Consider the following 21,674-nt stretch of genomic DNA (forward strand, 5'->3'; position numbering starts at 1 on the left):
CTGTTTCACTTCTCGTACTCTCACCTAGGCGAGAAGGGACTCGCTTGAGCGAGGGGATGTCTCGCCTGAGCGAGGTCTTCTAGCCTGAGCGAGGTTGGGGCAAGTTTTGTGCTATAACGCAAATGGCCAATGTTGTGGTTAATTGTTTGTCTGACTTGAAAGCTTGACTGGAAAAGTTTGAGGGATGATGCCTTGATTTATATATGAGGTTAAAATGTAAATGATATGTTGCTTCATTGTGTATGATTTGGAAAGCATGAGTTGTATGATTGGTTGTTATACATGATATTAGTATTATGGGAACTTTCTGATTAGTTGGTGAAACATGTACATAGTGTGAGTAGGGCATAATTCCATGACTCTTGTAGTGAGAGCTCTTGGTAGCCCCTCATCTATTAGACGTAATCCCATGGACCCTCCTAATGGGAGTCCCTGGTGGTGCCTCACCTATTGGACTTAATTCTATGAACCTCATGGTGAGAGTTCATGGTGGTGCCTCAACATAAGAACGTAATTCCATGCGACTATCGTGGTGGTGCCTCAAGGGCAGGACGTAATTTCACGAAGGCCACGTGGTGGTGCGTCTTGTAAGGGTATAATTCCGCGAAGGCCTCGTGGTGACGCCTCACTGCTAGGACATAATTCCACTGTCACGTGGTGGTGCTTCATTATGCGTATCCAGATAGTCAAGTCTTGGGAGTCTTAAATGATTTTGGTAATCCATGTGTGAATGTCTGTTATTCATGTTTGACTCTGAGATTGCATGTTGACTGTTGTGACATAAGATTTCTCTACTCTAGCTTACCCTGTTTGGTTGTCTTGTATGTGGTTCTTCTCCTATTGCGATGATCATCGATTTTATTGATGTGAGCAGATGGGAGAACTCCTGGAAGTGGTAATGATAATAGGAATGCTACAGCTTGATGGACTGGTCGAGTATTGGGCCCACCCCGGGGCCCATCGCTGAAGAATTTATTTGATATGCTTTCTTGTCTGGACCAGACTTAGTACTATTAGTTATCTAGTATTTTATGTTTTGGACCGTGTGTGGCCTCTTTTATGTTTATGGATATGTTAGGGTACGGAGTACTTTATATCCCAAATCTTCGTACCCTTTAGATATTATGTATGTGGTGTTTTTATTAAATAAGTTTTATCTATTTATTTAGGACGTTACAATTACAATGAAATCATGGTTTCTTTTTCTAATTCAAAGATAAAAAACAGATTTTTTAAATAATAAATGAATTGTGAGTTAAATGAACCCAACACACTCAAACTCGCATAACTTGAATTAAGTGAACCCAACTTATTTTTGTCCACAATCATTTATTTTTTAAATTTCTCAATCTAAATCAACTCAAACTTGTAATAAATTGGATTGATTCACGAATTCAGACTATTTTCACATGCTAAAACAACCACTAAAGTTGTTTAGGTATTACTTTAGTATATTTTATTTTATATTTTTTTGTGACATTTGTTACGGTGTTAAAAAGGGTAAATAAAAAAGACTTGGAGTTTTACATTTTGTATATTTTACAAATATATTTATTGATTATTCATTCACATCAAACAAATATGATATTTATATTGAGAAATGGTTAGAATGTAATTTGATGAAAGAGAGGGCAATTTCAGGTCTCCACGTAGGTCATTAGCAGCTACACTGCCCTCATAAGAGCAGCTGCAGATTTACATTCTAAAACCCAAAACCCTAGAAAAAGCTCCCAAAATATCTCTTGTCTCAAGCTGCCATGGATTTGCAACAGGGTGAGTTTGATCGTCTCTTGTTCTTCGAGCACGCTCGTAAGGCTGCAGAAGCCGAATACATCAAGAACCCTACAGATGCCGAGGTTCGTATATCTTTTTCCTTTCTATGTTTTATTTTATTTTAGCTTCGTCGTTTCCTTCGAACTCCGAATGTTTCTCTCAGAGGATTGGCTCATGGGTACTCTATTTAGATTATAATCGCAATTAATCTGTTCGTTTTCGTTTTTATCATTTTCTTGGTTTATTTTGATATGAATTGGTCGTTGCCTGCTAGATTGGGAAAAAATTTCTGCAATTTTCGAGAAATTATTCGCCTTTTCCATTTGTCTCTACAGAACTTAACACGATGGGGTGGAGCTTTATTAGAGTTGTCTCAGTTTCAGAACTTTCCTGAGTCGAAGAAAATGACCCAAGGTACTGCTAATTTTCTTATTCTACTTAAATCATTTTTTGGTCGATTTAGGGCCAATTATCACTTATTTCTTTCAAGAAAATGATTTTCATGCGGTTCAGCTTTTCAAATAATCAGAAAGTAGTTAAAGAATTTAAAATCTGATCAAAATCAAGAGATATTTTGAAGTGCGTAGAATATAACAAGTGCGCCCTACATTTGTTTGGACATGGAATTTTCAAAGTAGAGGCTTTTTTGTTTTTTATTTTAAAGATTTAAATGGAGCATCTAATGATATGATATGATATGGTGAGTATTTGTATGTTTATGATTTTGAATTTTTGTCTGTGTTCTGTTCTTGAGCAGAGGCTATTTCGAAGCTAGAGGAGGCACTTGAGGTGAATCCCAAGAAGCATGACACCCTTTGGTGCCTTGGAAATGCTCACACCTCGATGGCATTTTTAAATCCAGATCAGGAGGAGGCAAAGGTTTATTTTGATAAGGCAGCTCAGTACTTTCGACAAGCTGTTGATGAGGTACCATTGATTTATTCAGTGTCAATAGCAGTCTCAGATTCATAGTGGGATGTATTTTACGTTTGTCTCAGTTGAAATAATTTGTAATGGAGTACTTTTGTCTTATGTAGGATCCTTCAAATGAACTTTACCTTAAATCATTGGAAGTGGCTGCTAAGGTATGTTTTGTATTATATCGGTTTTGTACCATCAAATTGGTTGCAGGGCTCCTTTGTCTTATGATTTGTGTTTGGAAGCTGTAATGGAATATAGAAACGGTTGTTGCAGTTTGTTCAATTTTGTTGTCACTTTTGTGTCTGGGTTTGAGATAAGTAAGGCAGATATTGTGATTTTCAATTTTTTATTGTAAAGCCGTTCTGATATCTATTTATGGCTGAAACTTTGAGATTGCCTTGATTTGTAGATTGTCAATACATCCATGTTGATCACATCTTAATGAATTTATCTGATTGACAAAGTTTCGATCACAATTGTTTTGGCAGAGTCATGACAAAATTTTACCAGATTTGTACTGTCTGTGATGAGCATAAATCTGGCATCTCCTGGTTCCATCTTTTATCCAGGTTGTGTCCTTAGTAACCCAATTTTATAAAGCCAACAGTGTGTGAAGCTTTTTGACCTCCCTGCTCCACCCTGCCCTGCCCTTCTGTCCTGCCTTTTCTGAGACTATTCGAAGTCAAATAATCTTTAACTTCTATACAGTGTCTAGATGGATTGAGTTTTTCTTATTGAAATTTTAATTAATTATTATCATAGTTGTTAATCAGAAAAGCACTCCCACAGTGCCTCAAAAAGTGAGAGGAGGGGGAACAGAGTGTTCTTGTCATGGTGAATGGAGGATGCTATTATGTCACTTTCTAATTATAATGATTTGGCAGAAACTAAGATCGGAGAAAGCCATTGCTAGTTCTAGGAAGGGGAAGGGAGTTGCAGAAGATGAAGAGGAAATTGAATGAGGAAAAACGCATCTACTGATCTAGTTTTGAGGAGAGTTGTTAGGAACTAAATATAGAAATGGGAAAGAAAAACTTGCTTTTATTGAATTCAATTCAAAGAATGGAAAATGAGAGGAAAATCTCTATTCCAAAGGTTTTGTCTTCACAAAAAGGTTCCCCTTCACAAAAGATTGATACCATAATTGACTATTCTTTGAAGTTGATCTGTTCCTTGTTTTTTACTGGATGGTACCTTATCCACAGCCTCATTTATATTCTTTCTAGAGTAAACTTTCTCTGTTTTTAAATAGAAAAAGGTTCATGAACTTGTTCTGAGATTGGCTTCTGGTCAAATTAGTAATGCCTTTCTTCTTTTCAGGCTCCTGAGCTTTATGTAGAAATTCGTCAGCATGGATTGGGTCAGCAGCAGCAGGCAGCAACCGCTGGATCTTCTACATCTTCGGCTACAAAGGTAATATTTCTGTCTTGTTTCCCTGCCTTAACCTTGTGATATTTTGTATGAATTTTTTTGGTTTTTTGTATTGTTCTTGACCTTTTATGAACAAACAATATATATTTTACGCAATTTGTTAATGAATCGATTTTTCTGAGATTTAATTTACCTTGAAATCATCTTCCATAAATGCACTGCTCTCTGACGGACGACAAAATCAAGGATTGCCGGTGCAGTGAAATAAAGGAGTTTGTTGACTCGAATGTGTTGTCATTACACTTGCAAGTTAATGGTTCTAAATGTTCACTTTTCTACGATAACTTTGATTTTTGTAGTGAAATAGGAACTTAGTGACTAAGGCATGTGGGAAATATTTTATACCACGGGCTCATAGGTTTTACCATGGGTGCACCAAATTGAATTTGTATAGATCTTATTTACCTTATCAGTATATACAAGCTTTGAGATAGATTGGATATGCATTTTATTTGAAGAGTACAAGAGCCAAGTGCAACCCAAACAGGACAAATAGCAGTAAGCATGTCTTCTGCTTTGTATGAGTTTAATCACCTATTTTTGTTTCTTTGTCAGACGCAGAAGAAAAAGAAGAGCAGTGATCTGAAGTATGACATATTTGGATGGGTAATTCTGGCAGTTGGCATTGTTGCATGGGTGGGATTCGCAAAATCGAACCTGCCTCAACCTCCTCCTCCACCTCCTCGATAAGTGAACCATTTGATTGTCTCATACATTATTGATAATTGAGAATGATATTTAATTTGGTTCAGTGCCGTTTGTTACTTTTTGACAGCAGTAATGTTTGTAATGATGTAGCCATTGGCGTATCTTATCCGTCATACGAAATTTTTTGCTACTGTGGGTTGAGCAGTTAAATATGTCCGGCTTAGTCTTTGCTAGTGTTGCAGAATCAAAAGCATCGCCTTCAGTCAAGTATCTAATATAATAAGAGTTTTACGCCAAGGTTTTGGTTTTTCATTTATGGCTCAGTTTCAGTAGTGTTGGTGCCACTTTGATAAATAGGCCTTACTGACGTGCTTTAATAAATTTGTGATTGAGAATTTAATTTTGGGTCTGAAGGGAAAACTTCGCTTCCGCTGTCTTTTTTTGGAACGAAAAATAAGCTAAATGAAGAAATTTTTTAAAAGCTAAAATTGCTTATGTCCAAGTTAAAATAATGATAGAGAAGTGATATTTTTGACACATAAGTTCATGTGTAAAATGATCTTAATTTTTTAAGTTCATTACATATTTTTATTTTTCTCCTGGATGGGATAGATGGAGATTTGTCCGAATGGGTCCTTTCTCAGAACTAGTATTATTCAGCTTACAAAGTAAAGTTATTAAGGGTGACCATGATTTTAAGATTTTATTTCTAGAATTTTCTTTCTAGAAATAATGTACTTAATATATTTTTCTGACAGCGGGTTATTTATTAAATTATTACTATTTTGTAAAAGGTATTGCCTGCGCTGTTTGTAATACATAAATAACAAATAAAATATTACATTTACGTGCTCGTTCTCTATTAATGATTTCTAAAATTAATATTTGCATATTTTTATGAAAACATGTTTACTACCATTATGCAACTTTAATACAACACGAGTCTGTATAATATCTTTCATTTCCAAAAACTACCAAAGAAATTATACAATTGTATATACAAACTCGTGTTTCACTGAAATGAAAGAAAAGGATGTGACTCGTCTAAAGGCTTGTGCTACGTGGTAGAGAAAGTAAGACGTCTGATGGAGTGTGAATGTGTATCATCTGATGACTAAAAGCTTGAGAAGGACAATGGTGATGGACTTTGAAGCACGAAAATGAAGACGAGAAGCTCCATGGTTGGAGCTAGAATGGAGGAATGGAGTCAAGTTTTGAAAGCCCTTGAAGCAGTGGAGATGAAGTCTAGAATAGAGGTCCATTCTAGGGAAGGAGGCTAGAGGAGTTTAGAGTAGAAACTAGTCTAGCAAGTGACTCTTGAGGTAATAAGGGTGGAGTGATCTTAATAACTAGCATATTACCATTCAAAAGTAACCAAATAAAATAGTAAGAAGGCCCCATTTATAGGATGGATGGCTGGCCTAAATGAAATGAAATGTAACATCAAATGTAATGGAAATGTAGCTTGGAGAAGAAGCTCAATTTATGGCCGTGAGATGAAAAGGAGTGAGGGATCAATAGCCATGTGTCCACTCATACTCTCCATGCCTTGCTCCATGTGAAACATGCGCACCAATCTAGCTTCCTCCAAGCATTCTCGGCCAAGCTTCAAATTGGGCTTGGATTAGCCCAATTTTGAAGGCTAATTACAAAGTACTTTGGCATTTTTTTTTTCTACAAAGCATGACCTAACATTTGGTCCAAAATAAAATCTACTCTAATGCTTGACATGCCACCTCTTATATTTTAACATCCTCTTTGGCCCATGAGAAGAGCATTTGAAGCCCATGAGGATTTTAGCCATTTTGAGAGAAACCCATTTGAATCTTTCTAATCATGCCTCTTGTTATTGGGCCTTTGATTGGACTTGGGCCTTGAAGTGCATGTGGGCCTATAATTAGGCCTAGTATGGACTCATCAAATGTGTAATAAAGTCTGTTTAAAGAGAGCTTCTCTAAAACAATTTGTAGACATCAATTAAGTGAGGTGTGTGTTGTTATGTGTATTGTTTGTTGAAGGTGAATCGTCTGAAGTAGATGAAGGGCGAGGAAAAGCATGTGTTGGGTAGGTTTGGGGGAGGTATGTGAATGGTTAGATGTTGTTTGAAAATGCTATTAAGAGAAGTGTTTAAAAGAGTGTTGTTCATAAGATTTTTTTTTCATATGAGGAGAAGGAACCGTCTAATGCAGTAATAGTATGAATTGTTTGACAAACATTATATTGGTGAGACACTATGGTTTTTGTTTCATCTGTTGAGTTGTTTGACGAATTTCAATCATTTGATGGAAAATGTGCAAATGTTTTGATGAAAGTATAATATGCTTTCCTATGAAGCTCGTGCCAGGCATTAGGCATCATTATGCACTTTGATATCTCAGCTTAACTGACACCCTAAAGCACATCTATCATTTGTCTTGACATGAGAAAGAGAGACAATAAAGATAAAGATAAAAAGAAAAAGAAGGAACGAGTTGAGTCCAAGGAAAGAAATGAAGAAAGGTGGCCCTTTAATAGAAACTAAACAAATCTAATCAGGAATACATGATATTTATTGTGACAAAGGTAAAGACGGTTAGCATTGCATGTTATAAAACCCTATTAAACGAACTTGATAGTAAATAGGTTTTGATGATAAAACAAGAGGATAAGTGAGTATAGTAAACTTCCAAGATAACTAAAGATGATTACACTATACTCTTAGACAAGCACTGTACATAAAGGTTAACTAGGTCAAAAACCTTGTTAGACGCTTAAATGTAACCATTAAATGACCATGTTCTTTACTGTGAATATATGTTTTTATTCATGTAATGATTGTTCAATCAGTGTAAGAAAAACATAGCAAAATAGCACAAAACAGAAGTTGCTTGAAGTATGACGACACATGAAAGAAAGTGAAGCTTAGATGAGCTCAATCAGAAGTATTGATTATGTGACTAACGATGTTAGACGACCAAGCCATCAGACGACTGAAATAGTGCAGCCTCAGTTGAACTTAGTGGACAAGAACATTGGCCAAACAATTCAACATAATGAGGCAAGTCATTAGACTTCCACAAGTAGCAGATGAGTTAAAGCAAATCGTTAAACTAGCCAACGCAAACACAAAATGGTACTAGTCGAGTAACAATATTAGATGAGTTAAAGTCAATTCATGAAGTTGAATGTTGAATATCCCTATTAGACGAGTACTTCCATTAGATAAATCAAATGGAAAAATGAATAGACGAGTAAAGCTAAGGCACACATTAAACGATCCAAGTTCAGATAAAGCAAAGGAGTTAACAGATCAAGTATTATTTGATCAGCGAAGCCACAACGTTGAAATTGATTATCAAATCAATTAAGAGAATTGTGATTCAAGGCTCAATGTTATTTGAAGATATTTTGATTAAAGACTTGATTGGAGATATATCTGAAGAATATAAAAGATGATTGAATATCTAATTGAATAGATATAAAAGGAAATCCTCTCTAATTAAAGATCGTTAATGCCGTCATATAATTATCAACCAATCACGTGAATGGAAAAGACTTTGCATATCAAAAGACTATCAGAGAATCTCTAGAATATTGAAGCCACAATGTTATTAACTAGAGTACAAATCCTTGTAGGCCACAATGAGGATAAACAAGTTGAAAAATGTCCACTTGCTTTCAAAGGAGAAAAGTGTGATCTATGGAAGAAAAGGATGATGTCATTCTTACAAACTATTAATCTGGAGTTACTTGAAACCATTGAGAATGATATTCCTACATTGCTCGATGATAAGAGAAAATTACTTGTCGACAACACATGAAATAAAAGCCAGGGATACAAAGCCGAATTGAAGGCCAAAGCAAGGTATGCTCTACTTTATGCCCTATTAAAAGACAAAACTAACAAAGTTATTACTATGGTCACTACCAAGGAGATGTGGAATGTTATTGTACTGTTTTATGAGGAATCGAAGGAGAATCCTAACATTTCAAAGCCAGAATCAGATAAAAAAGGTCATCCCGATATCATGACAAATGCTATAGACAAATCTTCATCAAATAAGGCAACTAGAGAAAAAGTAAAGTTATCTAGTTTAAATCCTATGCATCTTGCACAATATAAAGTTATCTCTAATAATATTAGAATTATGAACACACACAAAATATTAAAAAAGGATTTATATTTACACTAACACAGAAAAGATAATTTACGTCTGCGATTTTACGTCTGACCAATCAGAATCAGACATAAAAATGACCGGTGGCAAACTTGTAATTAAATTATCAATTTTTACGTCTGACTGACACTAGTCAGACGTAAATTTATGTCTGACTTCAGTGCGTCAAATGTAAATGTTGAAACTTAAATCCTTAACCTTCTTCTCTATAGCGTCGCAACAGTGCGAGACGGGAACACGATTTTACCATTTTCGAACTGCACCGGTGGAGATCAAGTGATTAACTTTTGAAAGGTTAGTTTGTCTCTTGATTCCGTTTTGGTGCACCTCCATTTACCTTGAAACCCCTAATTTTCTGCAATTTTTGGTAGAGGCAGCGACAACGAGAACAGAACTGTAGTGGCGGCGAAACTGTAGCAGCGGAGGAACTGCAACGACGGAGGACTGTGTAGTTGGCACACCATTGCAGAAACGCGAGCAGCCACCATCGAAGCGCGACCACGATGCAAATAGCAGAACCTCCACGCATGAGACGAACCAGATACACCGTCGCAGCAGCCACCACGACCTTCAGAAGTGGCACTTGTTCGAACTTCCAACGCAGAGCTTCGTTCACGAATCACTTTCTACATCTCTTTCGCGAACCTATGGCAGCAGCTTTGTGAAACGTGAACTCATTGCCATTGTCTCCCACCTGCAGAGCTACAACTAACTTTACGTCTGCTCTCTTGGGTCAGACGTAAATTTATGTCCAGTTTAAAGTCAGACGTAAATTTACGACTACCGCTACTATGTCTGACCTGAACCAGACGAGAAAAGCAAAAAAACGCCGGACGTAAAAGACCTTTTTTTTTGTTAGTGTTAAAAACATAAACATAAAATCCTTAAATATGTTAATGAGATAGTTAATAAGATTTCATGATAAATTGAGATTGATCTATAATTAGAAAACAAATTAAAAAATTAACAAAAAAAAATTCTTTTATTCGTTTACTAATACTTTATAGGTTAAAATATCTTTTTGGTCCCAATTTTCATCAATTTTTTTCAAATAAGTCCTAATTTTGGTTGTGTTCAAATAGGTCCCAATTTTCGTCAATTTTGTTCAATTGGGTCTTTTTTTGCTAACACTGTTTAAATCATTAACGGCCATGAACAGTGACTGCCACGTGTCACTTCGTGGTTTTTTTGAATTTTTATTTATTTTTATTTTTTTAAAATTTTTTTAATTTTTTTTTAAAAATGTACACGTGTCAACCCAGGAGTGTGCCACGTGTCACTTCGTGATTCTTTTGAATTTTTTTTGAATTTTTTTTAAATCTTTTTAATTTTTTTTAAATGTCCACGTGTCAATCCAGTAGCGTGCCACGTGTCAAAGTCAATGTTTTAAATTCATTTTGGTCCCTATATTTGTTATATTTGTTCAATTAGGTCCCAATTTTTGTTAACATTAACCAATTTGGTCCCTCTCCAAATTAAAACCAAATTTAATTTTTATATTAAAATTCACATTTTTTATTAAATATTTTTATATAATATATTAAAATTCACGTCATTAAGTTAACATTGAAGCAAAAATGTGTCAAACAATATAAATAATTTAAATACTATCATGAAATGTGCTTGAAACGTCAAATAAACTTAACAAAATTTGGTTAAAAGGACTAAATTCACGCATTTTGAAAGATAAATGACTAAATTGGTCAAAAGTTTTGATAAGGAACTAATTCCAAATTTCGCTGAAACTTGAAGGACCAAAAACATATTTAACCCAAAAATAAATTTGGTCACATCTTCTATAGGGACCAAATTGGTTAATGTTAACAAAAATTGGGACCTAATTGAACAAAAATAACAAATATAGGGACCAAATTGAATATAGGTATTGACTTTGACACGTGGCACGCTACTGGGTTGACACGTGAACATTTAAAAAAATTCAAAAGAAATTCAAAAAAAATTCAAAAAAATAAAATAAAAAATTCAAAAAAAACCACGAAGTGACACATGGCACGCTCCTAGGTTGACACGTGTACATTTAAAAAATATTAAAAAAATATTAAAAAATATTAAAAAAACCACAAAGTGACACGTGGCAGTCACTATTCATGGCCGTTAATAATTTAAACGGTGTTAGCAAAAAAGGACCCAATTGAACAAAATTGACGAAAATTGGGACCTATTTGAACACAAAACCAAAATTAGGGCTTATTTGAAAAAACTTGATGAAAATTGGGATCAAAAAGGTATTTTAACCTACTTTATAAAAAGAAGACTTTTTATTGCATTAGTTGATAATTTTGTAAAAGTTATATTGTGTAAAGCTAACTTCAAAGGACCCAAAGATTTATATGTACCAAAATAAAAAACTAAGCGGCTTACATCCATATATAGCCATAACAGAAAATGAGGATGTCTTTGGAGGAAACCTCCATGGAAGGACGACTTCTCTTGGTGAGGTACATAAGACTTATTTGTATTTAGGTTTATTAGAATAGGCTTTCATTTTGGGCCATGTATTTGGGCTTTATTTCAAATAAATGGGCTTTTGGGATCATGAGAGATCATCTAAGGTTTTAATTAGGCTTCCATAGGCCCAATCAAAACCCTAGGCCAATCACTGAATTTGCACATGTTTCAAAGTATGTAAAATGTGAGTGCTACATGACACTTGATCCATGATATATGGAGCTAGTTTAGGCCATGAGGAGGAATTTAATTTGAATTCTCCCTCCCTTTTTCATCCAGAATTTGGAGACCTACACTCTTATAAATTGAGGTCTCCACCCTATTGTATACTACATTGTAAACTACTCTCAAATGTATAGTAAACCTTTGTCGAGATTACTCAAACCACTTTTCTTTGGGAGTCACTCAGCTGAAGCTTCTCTTAGAGCTTCCTCTAGCCCCTTTCCTCTAAAATTGGCCTAACCTTTCTAGAGAACCTTCACCATACTCCATCTTAATAACCAAACACTAAATTGTTGCTCAATGCTTTCATTGATCTTTGCCCAACCAAGACTCCATTTCCCTTCCATCAATGAAGCTTAGAGTTAACAAATGGTATCATGAGCAAAATCAATCTAAGGGCTTCATGAGCTAAGCCTTAGTTTCTTTCATCTGAATCCATGTTATTTCTTAATTTTCCTTACTTGTCTTGATATTTTGTACTAAGTGACTCTCTTGTATGAGTTTAAATTTTGGTTCAAAGCTTTGTTCATCTTGAACCAATTAGTAAATGTATGTTTAAGCTTCTTAATTGATAAAACATGAGTGCTTTTCATTTTTTTTGGTGAAATCATGTTGATTTGAAAATATTTTCTTTTTTTGAGATCATTTCCATGTTGTGAAGCCTTGTTAATTCTTTTACATGTCATAGACTACAACCGGTGAGGTTCGTAGAGTTGGACTACGAGCTAGAAGTTTCGTAGGGTTAGACCACGAGCGGACAAGTTCGTGGAAGCATATGAAATCCTTAAGTAAGACCATGGTTGAGTATGTGCTAATCTTATATAGGTTATGAGACTAGGGTTGCCTATGTACCTTTTGGTATAAAGGTCTTTAAAAATGAGAAACTGGTTAAGTTATTTTGGGTGAGAATTTATATTATTACTTATGCATGTTTATTCCTTTTAAGCTCATCCTTTCTATTTGTGTTTGACGATGATCGTGTGACTTGTCACACGGGAGTAGATGGGATTCTAGGTAAGGATGGCGATGATCGTGTGAATCTTATTTTGTTTATAAATTTTGTTTTATCAAGTAATATCTGCCTAAGATGTTACACTAAGCTACAACTAAAGTTATATTAATCAACTAAACTAGCTAAAACTAGAATTTGAATTTTAATGTAGCTCTTGTCCACTTTTCAGTCCTTTCAAGACCAGTACAAATGTGATTTAATGTTCTAAAACTTCCCCATAAGTGCCATGTCATTTGGACATGAAAATCAAAAAGTCAACTATGTCAACTCTGGTAAACTCTTTTCAACAAAAGTCAACTCTGCCCTTTTTCAATAAATTTTGATTGATTCAGATTCTTCCATGGATTTCTTTGCACATTTGAATGCTTGCCTTAATCTTTATTTCTGCATTTAAACTCAAAAAAATCTCACAATAGATGTTAGTCAACCAAACTCTTCTTAAAAGCTTATAAAACTAGACCACAAACTAGACTAACTCTATTTCTAAGCCTATGTTTCCAAACTAAGACCAAACTAATATGATATTACCTATTTATGAACCTATATTGCAAGCTAAACTAGACCATACCAACAGTACTTCTAAAGATTACACTAAGATGAATTAAAAACATCTAATTAAATTGCTTTTGCAAAACTAGACTAGAAACCTACTAAACTAATTCTAGGCTAAAAACTCCTAATTAACACCTTAAACCAACCCATAACAATGCAATTAGCTAAGAAAAAGTCTAGAGATAAGGGACTTATCAATGAGCTTAGCAAGAGTGCTCTTACTCAAGACTTTGTTGAGCAAGTAGAGTTGTTGTTTGTAAGTCTATGGAAAGTAGGGACTTGAGATTGAAAATGAACAATGCATGAGTAGTGGGCCTATTAGACCCCTCTCACTTTCTTCTATTTATAATGAAAAACTGAACAAGGTTACATGGAAAACTAAGAGACTGCACTAGGACCCTAGGTGTAGAACTAGATACAGTAGAAGGAGGTTTCCCACACTCTACACCCTATACACAGGGTTAATGATACTACATAGAAGTAATAATTCTAACACTCCTCCTCAAGTTGGAGCATACAAATTGTATGAACCAAGCTTAGAACAAATGAACTCAATATGAGGTCCCCTTAATGACTTGGTCAACACATCTACAAGTTGGTCATTTGACCCAACAAACTCAGTACAAATATCCTTGGTCATCATTTTTTTCCTAACAAAATGGCAGTCAATTTCTATGTGTTTAGTTCTCTCATGAAACACTAGATTTGATGCGATGTGGAGAGCAACTTGGTTGTCACAAAACATCTTCATGGTTTGAATTTCACAGAAATTAAGCTCTCAAAGAAATTGCTTTACCCATATGAGTTCACAAGTGATAGATGTCATTGCTCGATATTCAGCTTTAGCGGTTGATCGAGCCACTACATTTTGCTTCTTACTTTTCCAAGAGATAACATTTCTTCCAAGGAAGACACAATATCACGTAGTAGAGCGTTTGTCAATAGGGGAGCTTGCCCAATCAGCATGATAATACCCGAGACTTGAACATTTCCTTTATCTTCATATAGCAAACCTTATCCCGAAGCTTTCTTGAGGTACCTTAAAATATGAATAATGGCATTCCAATTTCCAAGACATGGAGCCTGCATAAACTAACTAACCACTCCAACTGCAAAAAATAGACCAAGTCTCGTAATAATGAGATAAATTAGCTTTCCAACAAACCTCCTATATCTCTTTGGATCGGAGAATAATTCACCTTCTTTTGTTGTTAACTTCTGATTTGGGTCCACAGGATTGTCTACTGGTTTGCAGTTAATCATGCATGTTTCTCGTAATATATAAAGAGCATACTTCTTTTGAGAGATTACAACTCCATCTTTTGACTAAGCTACTTCAATCAAGAAGTATTTAAGGCTTCCAAGATCCTTGGTTTGAAAATGTCTACACAAGTACTCCTTCAGTTGAGATATTCCAACATTATCATTTCTTGTAATAGTTATATTATCAACATATACTATTAAAAAAACACTTTTTCTGAGAGGTGTATGACAGTAAAAGACAAAATGATCTCTTTCACTATGATGCTATGATGCATTTAAACTCATGGATTTGAAGCTTAATGACTAAGTATCCAAAGACATGTTATCCAACAACATTTAAGAGCTTAAAGAGTCACAAAACCGAAGAAAAAATTGCCATGACATAACCTGAATGTTATTTTTCGTATTCTCGGCAACTCTGACCTTTGCTCACTAATTTGATCATAACTCTCTCCATAGAACTCCAAATGCATTCATTCTTTTTTTTGTTGGAAACTAAACTCACATGATTTTCTTTTGATATAAACAACGTTACTTTTGTACCTTTGAGCTAGTTGCAGTATTTTTTTTTTTAAAAACACACACGTTACTACCAACACTATTTTTTTTTATGGAAGAGAAGTTGATTTTGGACCATTCAAAGATAGATGCACAAGACAAGGTTAGAACATGAAAAACACCATACAAGGACAACCAAAGCTCTTGATACCAAATGATGTAGGATTATCTTATTCCTTTATTAGATTCATGAAGATAACATGCTATCTAGATGTGAAGGTTCCTTTCACAAAGCTCAAGAGAAGAAGATGATGGATTGATTCAAAGAAAATAAGAGTGGAAAACATATAAAAAGAGTAAAACCCGAGATACACATACAAAGGAAGAAGAAAACATAAAATGGAAAGGAAAGGAATGCTAAAAATGTGAAAAGCACGCCACTACAAGGCTAGGCTAGAAGCCATGGCAACCTTGAAGATGAGTGGATGTGTGCCGCCACTTGAGTCTAGGCTCAATATTAGGCTTAAAAGTTATTCACTCCCTAAGGAGGAAAAACCTCACAAATGGTTGAAACACAAAGGTGTATAATTTCTCCAAAATGTTCTACCCTTGTAAAAGTGTTAGAGGCACCTTAAATAGAAGTGTCTAGGGCCTCTTAGCAAAAACAAATAAGCTAAAAAGGATTACAATGCAAATAACAAAACCTAGAGTTTAGAAAGTGGGTCAACAAAGGAGCACATAGACACATTCTAGAAGCCTTCTTGGCCAAAGCAAGGTGGATGCTCCTTCTAGATGTTTCTAGACTTCTTGGTGGCCAAGGCATTGGTCATCCTTTCTAGATGTTTCTAGAAAGCTTTTCCATCTCTCTCTCCCCCACATGGGCTTGTCTTCATGTGCCACTTGTCTACTTTGTGCACCACCTTCTTGATTATCCTACAAGACAAATAAAGCTAGTTTAACATGTTGGCTTTAGGTTAAGCTAATCTTTTGAGCCAACAAGTCAACCCAAAGTCAAGGTCAACAAGTCAACTTAAAAATAGTCAACCAAGCCAACTTTATGGAACTCAAAGTAAAGAAAATAAAAACAAAGGAAGGGACCAAGGAACTCCCTTTCTTCTAAGCATGTGCCATGGGCCATCATCCTTGGTAGGGATCAAGCCTTCATCATCCAACAACCTTCTTGCCCGGTGGGTGGAGCACGATCTCCCAAGTATGATTGTGTTTAAGATCATGCATGTCTGTAATCACGGCTTGTCGCCATCCAGGATGATCAAGTACTTCATTTACATATTTAGGAATAACTATAGAAGACACTGAGGATAAAAGGGAACAATAGGAAGGCAACAACATGTGATAGCTAAGAAAATTATAAATGGGATATGGGTTTCGAGTGGAACAAGTACCTTTTCTGAGAGCAATGGGCCAGCCTGAATCAACTTCACCAAGAGTCATGGTATCAAGAGACGAAGGAGAAGAGTCTGAAGTAGGGGGGATTCATCATGTTCTTAAAAAGTTGGACTATTCATTGAGGTCCTGTGTTGAAGGGTATCAATAGGTGGAGATGATGGCTCAAGAGAACCTTGATAAAGACTTGGATTGACAAAGGCATTGGAAAGATTGGACTCAACCACTGGAGTAGGGAGCACCTACTGTATGACCTGAATATCTTGAACAAATGGAAAGAAAAAGGGGGTCTGTTCAAAGAATGTAACATTGGCAAACATGTCGTATTTCTTGATTTTAGGAGGGTAAAATCGATACCCTTTATGAAGCCATGAATAGCCCAAGAAGACACATTTGATAGCGCGAGCAGAAAGCTTGTCTAACCTTGGAGACATGTCATGAATAAAACATACACAACCAAAAATTCTTGGAGAAATGTGGAAGAGAGGATTATCTGGAAACAAAATGGAGAAATGGACCTTATGATTGAGAGAGAAAGATGACATCCTATTAATAAGAAAACATGCAGTTAAGATGACATTTCCCTAGTGATGGACGGGAATATGGGCACCAAGCAAAATGGTACGAGCAGTTTCAACCAAGTGTCTATTTTTTCTTTCTGCTATACCATTTTGTTGTGGTGTATAAGGACAAGTGGACTGATGCAAGATACCATGTGAACTCAAAATGATAGACAAAGCAGATGAAAAGTACTCTTTGGCATTGTCACTTCTAAAGATTTTAATTACTTGACCGAATTGATTCTTGATTTCATTTAAAAAAGATGTGAATATGGATAACAATTCAGAATGATCTTTCATAAGATAAAACCAAGTACATCTTGAATATTCATCAATTAATGTAACAAAATACCTAAAACCAAAAGATGAGACATTATTAGGTCCAAAAATATCAGAATGGATGATAGAAGAACTAGCATTACACTTTGATTGAGACCTTTTAGGAAAGGTAGATCTAATATGTTTGCCTAGTTGACATAACTCACATTCTAAAGTTTGGAGATCACTAAGTTCAGACACATTTTTTTTTTTAATTTGGATATATGAGGATGGCCAAGTCGATCATGTAACATTTTAGGACTAGCAACTATAGCACATGACAACTACAACACATGACACTCGTGGACGAGATCCAAAATGATATAATCCATTTACTTCATATCCTTCTCCAATTTGTCTCCCCGAACCACGCTCATGTATAATAAAAGATTTTGTGGTCGAAGGTTATTGAACAAATTAACATTTTGGTTAACTGGCTTAAGAAAATTAAATTGAATGGACACTTAAGGACAAAAAGGACAAATTTTAGATTTAAAGAGGGAGACAGGATGGATTGACCGACTCCCTTTGAGGAAGTTTTAGAACCATTTGCTAGGGTTATAAAATGATGTTTTTCTTGAAAAGAAATGGTTGAGAACAAGGAGGTATTACTATGTGGTCAGAAGCACCTGAATAAATTACCAATGAGTTTTGACCTTCCATAGATTGAGAGAGGCAAGTTGTTGATATACTTAGAGCTTAAGATGACTGTGACAAGTTGTTTGACTTGAGTCGTAGATACTTTTGATACTCGTCCTCAGTGAACTTGGATTCAACAGTTTTAGCCTTAGAGACATTGGCCGTTTTGGTAGGAAATCCATGGAGGGAGTAGTAGTTTTCTTGGGTGTGACCTATTCTTGTACAGTAGGTGCATTAAGGATGCCCTCGACCTCCACGTCCTCCGCCTCTGGTGCCACGTCCTTCTCTTCCTCGGTTGGCAACTATGACAGATGGTTCTACTAGAGCAAGAGTCTCTAGGGTTTGAGGTGTTGGGACACGAACCATGGGTGAGATTAGAGTGTCTATGGAAGGGACCTCATGAGTGGTCAAAAGTTGATCTCTGATATGATTAAAGTCTAGATGTATAACGCAGAGGATCATCACCATATAATACTTATCAATCTTTTTCTTAATTTCATTTAGAGATTTGATTGCCAAGAACATTCGCAGTTCTTCCATAACAGATTGGGCTTCATTCATGAAAGAGATCATATCAAGGTTGGTCATTCTTAGAGATGCTAACTTATTTGCCGAATCATAGAGGCGTTGGATATCATTTGCATAGATATTTTGAGCCCTCTTCCAAAACGAGTGGCATGTTTTGAAGGCTTAGAGGGACATCAAAAGTCGTGGTTCCATCGACTGCCACAATAGAGCACATAATTGGAAATCTTCTTGTTTCCAATGCTCAACTTTTTTGATAGGTACGTGGCTGTCATCTTTCTCAAGGTGGTCGTGATGTCCTTGACTAAGAAACCACATTTCGACGGCAGTCAACCAAGAAAGATAATTTTGGCCATTTAGTTTCTCGGAAGTAATGCAAAGGCTTTCGGAAAATGAAATACCACTTGTAGTGGCCATTTCGAATCAGGGAGATGAAGTATAATGAACAGAGGTAAAAAACAGCAAGAGAAACCCTAAACCCTAGGGTGATTTCCATAAGGCAGGCTTTGAGACCTTACGCAAACAAGTTTCTAGGAGGTTGAAGAAAGAGAGGAAGCTCCGACAATCCCTACAATGGTGTCGTGACGAAGTTATGGCGGTGGGAAGGCGGCGTGTGAAGGACACGCACCTGGCTGCAGCGGAGTGTGAAGCGACGCGTAGCAGCAAATTGGCCTTCGGCACCCGCGAGGTTGGCCATCACTCGAAGAGGTGATTCAGATCCGGTGGTCGTCGAACGAATCTACGGGGACGAACAACGATAGACTGACATACAATAGTGATGGACAATTAAAACAACAGTGGGTAACTTCAGATAGTGACGAACCAAGCTAGACAGTTGCTAATGATGGTGACTAATGATGGTGGACAGGACAAGACAGAAACCAGAACGGGATCAACCCACTCTTATACTAACTTGAGATTGAAACTGAACAATTTATGACTAGTGGGCTTATTGGACCTCTCTCGCTTTCTTTTATTTATAATGAAAAACTGATACAAGCGTACATGGAAAACTAACATACTACAATAGGACCCTAGGTGCAGAACTAGATACAATAGGAGGAGGTTTCCCACACTCTACACCCTATACATAGGGCTAATGATACTACATAGAAGTAATAATTCTAACATAGGGGAAAGGTCTTTTCCAAGAGGCATTGTTGCGGAGGAAAGGTAGAGTGATTGGTTATGAGAGAATATCATACCGTTTAGTAATATGTTGATGATTGCATGTTGTGGTTTTGGGAAAATGTGATAGGTTATTATCTTGATTGAGGTTATGCATATATTGTGATAATGCAAGGTGAGTTGGATGTTGACAATATAATGTGGTATGATGTTTTATTTGGTTAGCTTACCCTTTATTCGGAGAAACATAGTTGGGAGAAGCTCGTTGAGAAAGCTTTTGGAAATCAAATGGTTTGTCATTTTAATAAGATGTAATAGTTGACTTTAGTAAAAGTCTATTTTGAATTGGAAGGGTTTGTAATAACTTTCCTTTGATGACTTATATTGGTTTGGTTGATTTAAAATGTTGCTTTTTTGGTTGAAGAAATAAAGTTTTTGAAATAAAATTTTTGAAATTTTCACTTTCAAGTGATGGTATCAAAGTTATGTTTTTGGAAGTATTGACGATTTATAAATTACACGTGGCATCTCGAAAGGGATGTTACAACTTAGGATCACATCAAACTCTTATTGAATAGACAATTTTGTTAAACAATAATCAGATGAAATATCTTTAAAGCTTAATCGTGTCCATATCACATGCACTAACTATAATGTTATGCTACCCAGAGTACATCTAAGGGTACAAGGACAATGTGCTTTATCTAACCCAACATATTTAGCTCGATCGTGCTCTTCAACAATATATTGTAAAGCATACTTTGATACAAACCCTGCAATTTTTTATATATTGATACATTAAACACATTACCTATGACATGGACACTATGCTGACATAAAGCTTTTATTGAATTGTGTTACAAGGTTATCATGTTAATAGAACCCCAACAAAAAACATGTCTCCTATCCAGGTTTAAAGAATCCTCTTTTGACTCCAATGTGCAACACCAACCCTACACAGGAAAACAACAATTATCAATGGACATAACTTGTTCTCTTAAGTAGTTGGTCATATATGTTACTTGTTATATTACTTAGGAGCATTGACTTATATATCCATGCCTTAACAAAATTTTATTTGTGTGGAATTAACCAAATACTACCTACATATTCAACAAAGATAGACCATTGACAAAAAACAACTTCAAAAGCTTAAATACGATGTTCAAATTGTTATAAATCATCACAGTCCACAATAGTTCCCTATGCTTCCTTGACTTGATCCCATTTCTCTCTTAGATGCACTAACATTTCACATTTTTCTTTCACGTTTTTGTCAATGTGAAATCAACATAGCAAATTAGAAGCTTGGAAAAATATCTTTTATTACATTTGACGGCGCAAATAGAGTACAAATTTTGGTCCTTGTTTAACCTTTAAATTTATCTTCTTAATTGATTTTTATGCTTACAAAATTATTTTAATTAAATTTTGTTATAATTAGAGTTATTGAACTTGTGATATAAAAACATGTTAAAAATAATTTTGTTTATTCTTTTTCATACCATAAATATTGTACTTTTGGGTTTTTCTTTTTCTTCTGGGTTTTCCCTTGTTTTGTTATTGTTTTCTTTTTCATTATTTCATATTTCAATGGATATAATATTTGAAAGGTAAATTCTTGTTTAACTTTAAACATTTTTTTAATTCATTGATATGTTTTTATAGCATAAATACATCTATTGATTAAAAAAAATAAACAACTACAGAGAAACTGAAAACCATCATGTAATGTATTATTGTTTGGTGTCCTAATTAACATCTTTATGTTACAAAATCATATAAATGTAAAAATTGCTTTTCTTTTTACAAAATTATAAGTATAACATAATATGCTTTTATTTTTATTTATTTTACTTACAATAAATAATATATTCAATTGTCCATAAAATAACCACATAAATTAACAAATATGGGATAAAAAATAGTATAAATATTAAAATTTTAACTTAATAAAAACTAATATGATTAAGGTCAACTATTGAATCTTATCATAAATTATTAAGTTTATTTAAATGTAAAACTTACGATATTAATAGTTTCTTCTTGATTATTTAACTTATACAAATCATTTGTTAATTATTTATATTAAAAATCTCACGGTACCAACTAAATATAATCTCACTTATAAAGATAATATTATAGTCTTACCGT

The 21,674-nt window shown here is 35.0% G+C and overlaps 1 protein-coding gene across 1 annotated transcript; it reads left to right on the forward strand.

The window, feature by feature from the left end:
• The first annotated feature begins 1,605 nt into the window (after positions 1-1,605).
• On the forward strand, positions 1,606-5,085 carry LOC114180424 (mitochondrial import receptor subunit TOM20-like). The gene is made up of 6 exons (XM_028066744.1): positions 1,606-1,856; positions 2,109-2,187; positions 2,531-2,700; positions 2,811-2,858; positions 4,015-4,107; positions 4,681-5,085. The coding sequence occupies exons 1-6, from the start codon at positions 1,758-1,760 to the stop codon at positions 4,813-4,815; spliced, it is 624 nt and encodes a 207-aa protein (XP_027922545.1). The 5' UTR covers positions 1,606-1,757; the 3' UTR covers positions 4,816-5,085.
• The last annotated feature ends 16,589 nt before the right edge of the window (positions 5,086-21,674 follow it).

This window comes from Vigna unguiculata, chromosome 4 (assembly GCF_004118075.2).
Source record: "Vigna unguiculata cultivar IT97K-499-35 chromosome 4, ASM411807v1, whole genome shotgun sequence".
NCBI lineage: Eukaryota > Viridiplantae > Streptophyta > Magnoliopsida > Fabales > Fabaceae > Vigna > Vigna unguiculata.